Source organism: Scophthalmus maximus, chromosome 11, assembly GCF_022379125.1.
Source record: "Scophthalmus maximus strain ysfricsl-2021 chromosome 11, ASM2237912v1, whole genome shotgun sequence".
Classification (NCBI taxonomy): domain Eukaryota; kingdom Metazoa; phylum Chordata; class Actinopteri; order Pleuronectiformes; family Scophthalmidae; genus Scophthalmus; species Scophthalmus maximus.
This window is the reverse complement of record NC_061525.1, coordinates 4,554,001-4,560,000: the sequence shown is the minus strand read 5'-3', so window position 1 is coordinate 4,560,000 and position 6,000 is coordinate 4,554,001. Positions and strand designations below refer to the sequence as shown.

Sequence of the window (6,000 nt, the reverse complement as noted above, 5' to 3'; positions counted from 1 at the left end):
AACGGGGGGGGGGGAGTTTATACTTTCACCGTGCTCCTTGCCAGAATCGCTCCGATTGAATCTGTGGCCAACAAGCCAAAACCCAGCGGTGTGTGGAGCTCGAAGCCAATGACGAAGAGACAAGGCCTCAGTTTCCAGGGAAAAGCTTAGCGAATCCAGATATTAAAACACCGTTTTTAATTCGCCATGTGTTGGACTGGAAAACAAAAAAAGGTTCCACTTTTATTATTGAACGTGCCAAGACAACTAATTCTTATTCATCCCCATGCTGTAATGTTAAAGACTCCTGCAGCTACTATACCTTAGACTAGTTCTCAGGTGGGTTGGCTCGGCCCACTTGGTCTACTCAGGGCTTCTTGGGATGAAAGCTGTTAGGAATCCACTTTCCTCTATCCCATTTCTTCCTCTTCTTCTTTTTCCTTACCGGCTCATCACCTGCTGTCTTTAATTCATGCATGCTGTTTTTTCTCTCTCTCTCTCTCTCTCTCTCTCTCTCTGCCTCTCTGTTCTCCCGTTCTCTGTTGTTCTTTTGAAGTCTCGGGGAGTCCCGGGGTTTTCAAAGGGTCAGAAAAGGACAGCCCTACTGTCCCGGCGAAGGGAGGCCGCGGGACCAACGTACGTTACCACCTGTTTTCTCGCCGCTCTGTGTCAACACCGCCGGTGTCACTGTACTCGCACCTCGCCATCTCACCCCCTGCCGCTTGTACACTGTTGCCTCTTGCTTACACACACACACACACACACACACACACACACACACACACCGGAATGTATGAGTGACTGAGCAAATGCGCGCACTCAAGGCGGTGCTCCTGCCCACACTACACACAGCAAACGTGCACACTGCAACTGTAGGACCCCCTGCCGCCCGACAACCGTCACACAGAGACAACCCGAGGAGTCCCGCTGCTCGAGGCCCTCTGTTCCCTCACACTTCACATCACAGAGGACCCTTTCTGGCCCAAGCCCAAACCAGCGGGGGGCGTTTGGTCGAGAGAAAGGACCTGTGTCCTGGGGAGAGAGTCAATTGCGGGTCCGGGGGTCACGCAGAGAGAGAAGAGGCGACCCGAAGTCCCTCGAGATGGAAACAAATTTGCCTTTCAATTGGCAAGTGGGGATCAAACCACTCAGAGGAGCAGCGGGTGTGTTTCTGATGCCCTCACTGGAGAGGAAGTTTCCGGAGCTGTCCTCCTTCAGCTCCAGTTTCTCGTGCCTGCGTGCCCAGAGGGAGACATGCCCGGAATCCCCAGATCTGGACGGGAAGCCAGGGTGGAGCAGGGCGAGCCAACACTGGACACCAGGCCCGAGTCCGAGTCGGACCCGGCCAGCTCCTCGAACTTCTGTATCGCTCTCCTGACAGACTGGAAGGGAAGCTCCCCGCGCCACCGGCCTCCGCCGGCAACACAAGGCCCCCTGTAGGTCGACTCCTTACCGAGGAAGACGTGCGGAGGAGGGGGAAGGCCGCAGCGCAGCCTCAGGCGGCCCTGGCCCAGGCCCAGAGCCGGGAGCACCCCCGCAGCGCCGAAGCGGGTCGGCAGCGTGGCCAGGCGCTCGTGGGTCAGGGGGTTGTGGAAGCTCAGGCCGCCCCCTCCGACGTTGAGGAAGACCCCGAGGCTTTTGATCTGGGGCGGGACAGTGTCGAGCGGCTCCCGGCTCCCATCATGCACTGCACAAAAAGACGAGCCCTGCCTTTGCAGCCACCAGCCAGCGCCACCGTCCAACGAGCTCACACCTGAGAGAGACAGAAAGCCGACGTCTCATATGCACTGTGCACATTTTAGCAACCTTCACGAAACAAAGGCAAAGGTTTTTGACCCTTTACGAAATGTAAGAATGGATCCACTAACTTTTTATTTAGCTCTATCATTAGCTCAGAACGTACTCTTACGTTGTCTGATACTTTTACGACTTTGAAATCCAAGGACATTCCCTTTAGCCTCAGCCTCACGTTGTGTTTAGTGCTATTTGGCAAATGTAAGCTTGGAAAAAGTATACGCATAAACAGACGCATGTTGATGTTGTCATCATGCTCATGTTAGCATTAAGGGCTCGCCTGAAGAATTTAGACACCCAAGGTTTGAAAGAGCATCATATTTATTTATTTTTAAAAGTAGGTGAAGGTGGGTTTTCCTGTTGGCAATGATTCTAGCAATCAACACACTATTGATGATGATGATGATGATGATGATGATGATATGACCTACGATTATTGCTGTCTAATGTGAAATAACTAAGTGGCGGTGGTTGAACTGCTCAGTGGTCTACATGTTATAGTGAAATGTTATTTATTATTTAACATCAAATATAGAGGCAGCATTGAAATACATCAGCAAATTTGGACAAAATTAACACAATTCATAGTGCAAACTAATAAATTGGAGAAAAAAACTATGTTGTCATTATTATTCAACACTGTTATTTCAGTTTACAGCTACAATCTGTGCCACATAAATAACGTGTCTCTGAGGACCTGAAGTATGATTCAAATGCAAATCAACTAAAATCAACTATTATAATCTGTTCATGTCTGAGATGTCCATATAACAAAACTTCAGACAAAACTTCACACATTGGCGTCAATAAAAGGATACTGCAGCTGATATTTAGTCTCCTTTTCAACGATGCAAAGAGGAACTTCTTCATGATCGATACAAATTACTGGTATCTCTAGTCATCTCATACTAATGGTTATAAAGTTAAACACATGTTGAAGAAATTTGGGGAAATGGTTGCAGTAGTTTTTGAACAGTGCTAAGAATGGATCGTTGCTTTTTCAGTGTCTTAGTCTCATTGTGATCAATGGTCTGTCAGTGTTCTGACCACATGGAGGCAATTTGACCTATAAAACTGTCTGATGACGTGTGCGTGTGTGTTTACAAGTGTGTGTGTGTGTGTGTGTGTGTGTGTGTCTTCATGCGAGCGTGGACTAAAACAAACACAGCCTCGCTGACTAACGGTTTCTGGAAGCAATGAGCGCACTGGCAATCAAATCCAACCAACACAAACTGAAGTGGGCCCTCACCAATCCTGTACGCGGAGCTGTTACAGACGTCCACCTCCCAGTAGTACTGTCCCCGCACGATGACGACATCAGCCCACGCCTGCGGGAGGGCCGGCGGGACCCCAGGGTCGCAGGTCAGCCTGGGTCTGACCCTGCTGTCTGGAGGTGGGGTCGGGGGGCCTCGGTAGGTGACAGTGAGGGAGCTGCTGGAGAGATGGAGCGATGGAGGGACACTGGCAGGATCCAGAGCAAAACGCAGTCCTGAGATGGAGAACGTTTGTGGTTTTTATTAATTGCCAAAAATATAATGTACAAATAAGCTTATAAAAAGCATTGAATATGAGTCCATACCAAAGACAGATTGCTCCATCTCCTCCTCTGTCAGGTCTACATCGCCATCTACTGGTGTTACAGGGGAACTGGCAGCATTGGCGCCTGGATCGAATAGTGAGAGTGTATACAATACTGTAGGCTCACCAGATGGATTACATGCTTCATTTCTAGAAACTGGCTGGAGCAATCAATACATCACCATTCTCACTGTGTCGACAGCTGCGTGCCCTCTCAACAGCTGAATCCGTGCGGTGTGTGTGCTCCTGTAAGGTCAGCGGCAGTGATGGAAAGGAATTAAATAGAGAAGCAATTCGTTTTGAATCCAGGGTCACATAGTATGAACATGTGTTTTGATGACATGAAAATAAATGCCGCTTCATTTTTATTTGTACATATGCCTTAAAGTATCATGGTATCAAATACATGGAAACTTTGTTTCCAGTAGTGATGATTATCCTTGGCTTAAAGGAACAATGTAACAGTTTGGGAGACACTTCAGATGGGAAGATAATGAAAGAAAATAAGAAAATAAATAAATATGGAATTTAATAATTCTCATCACAAAAAGCAAATGAGTAAGACCTGATTAGTTAACTCAAAATAGCTAAAAACTTTTAGAGACTTTCGACATGAACTATAAAAAACTATATTCATAATATTGTTTATCTATATTATATATATTTGAAATCTATATCGTTTACATTTAATCACTAATTCCTTTATGTTTATTCTATTATCTTTATTGCACGGCCTTACGAGTATGCCACACTGCTTTTCACTATGAATCACTTTTCACTTTAAACCTTTAAACGTCTCTCAGTGCAGTCCGGGCTTGTCACCTGCGGGTGCTGAAGGTGATGTTGGGATGCTCCATCCTTGGCGCCCGTCTCCCCGCTGACGCGCGCGGGACTCAGTGTGGGATGTTTTGGCAAACAGGAAGTGGCGGACGACCAGGCCCAGCATGGCAGTTCCACGTGACGTTGGCAGCAGGGGCACAGCACCGAGCACGCGGACAGGCCGACGCCTCGGTGAGGTGACCGGTCTGAGCTCCTCCTCTCTCCGTGGACGACGCAGTGGCCGCACATGGTGTGAGAGCACGGCAGGATCAGAGCGACGTCGTAGTCTCGGTTACAAGCTGGACAGCGGGCGACCGGCTGAAGGGAATCACTGTCTTCCCCGTACCTTATTTTGGGACAAAGGGTCTTCTTTGCCATCACTGAGGATTAAATACCTTTGTTACATGCCATTGCTTCTCTCATTTCCTCCACAAGGTCGAGAAGGTTAACAAGGAGAACAAATCTCTTCGCCTGCATGCTCAGTAGATACAGTATCCTCCAATCTAGCTTTGAAATGAGGGGGAAGTCCCAATGCCATAATCTCCAGTAGGCAAGGCCTCAGTCAATGTCGAGGCTCCGTCAACAATCCATCCTCCCAGAAAAGAAAACGCAGGAGCGACATCTCACTGTGCAGAGTATCCTTTTAAAAGGAAAAAAATCACAGATACGTTCCCGAGGGTGGAGGCTTCCCAGAGGGGCAACACGAGCGGCAGAAGCTCAGTGTTCGCAAACAGACAAAAAAAGGACATTGGAAGACTGCGGGATGCAAAGAGCACTGTTGAACACGCATGAAGAGACCCCTCTGTTGTGCCGTCCCCTCTGTCTCCCAGCTGTCTATTGTGTGTGTGAAACAGGAGGACTGAGAGGGAGCGAGAGAGGAGCCCAGCCTTTCACAAAGTACTCAGTGCTTGGGGTTGCCATGGCAATGGCTCTTCTCGTAGGGACGCACAACTGCAAGATATTGCCCTGCAAAGGACCCTTGTGCACACACACACACACACACACACACACACACACACATATGCATCTATAAGAGCTCATTAATGCCATGAGGATGAGCCACACGGCTTAAACAAAACCTCTGTAACACAGATGAAAAGACAAAACACACACACTGCTCTCATGTTCAGCTCTGTCTCCCTAATGGAGGACTAAGGACACCGTGTGGTCCAGCTGCAGGCCTACGTTATGTTCATGTCTGAGATATTTGTCACAGTTCTTTGTAGTTCACGGCTGGCGAGGAGGTCGCTCATTGTCCCCACCTCGCCTTGTCTACAATGGAGGGGTCACGTCTTCAGTCAGTGTAGGGAGGACCTCAAAGGACATTCAAGAAAATGTTGACACTTCCTGGATGGATTATGCAGGCTAAAAGGTGACTCCCTGTTTGATGCTTTTGATAACAGTTTGTGGGAAGTACGACATGCTTAGACCACTTTGGCAACGCCTGTCTTTAAAGAGCTGTAGTTTCTTTCTTGACTTTAAAAAAATGAATGTAGACAGCAATATAAAATGAAACAATAAACCTTCGACAACGTTGGATTGAGACTCATTGTGTGACTTTTTTTTTTTTTCACATGATAGAATCTTAACAATTGTTCTTCAACGACGACGGGCTGGTGGGGTAGAGGCACGCATATCACTGTTTCGGATATCTTCAGATGACACACAGTGACCTTAAAAACACATGAAGTATCGTTCTTGCTCAGCTTGCGTAATTGTGGTGTGGTTCCACATTTAACTGGGAACAAAGATACAGTAGAGAACAAATGTTGTTGATTATGGTGATGATTAAAACTATTGTTCTTACTAGGCCTACTTCACTTTCCTCAT

At 47.6% G+C, this 6,000-nt stretch overlaps 1 protein-coding gene across 1 annotated transcript in view; it reads right to left on the bottom strand.

Moving 5' to 3' along the window:
* The window catches only part of LOC118299889, a 5,810-nt gene extending 761 nt beyond the window's left edge, over window positions 1-5,049 (bottom strand). Inside the window, exons 1-5 of the mRNA XM_035623975.2 lie at window positions 4,174-5,049; window positions 3,534-3,597; window positions 3,353-3,436; window positions 3,023-3,262; window positions 1-1,732 (exon numbers count right to left, since the gene is read on the bottom strand). The exon at window positions 1-1,732 is cut by the window's left edge and continues 761 nt beyond it. Of these exons, the coding sequence (XP_035479868.1) occupies window positions 1,194-1,732; window positions 3,023-3,262; window positions 3,353-3,436; window positions 3,534-3,597; window positions 4,174-4,548 (1,302 nt within the window). The 5' untranslated portion in view covers window positions 4,549-5,049 and the 3' untranslated portion in view covers window positions 1-1,193. The remainder of the gene's footprint in view (window positions 1,733-3,022; window positions 3,263-3,352; window positions 3,437-3,533; window positions 3,598-4,173) is intronic.
* Window positions 5,050-6,000: the final 951 nt, after the last annotated feature.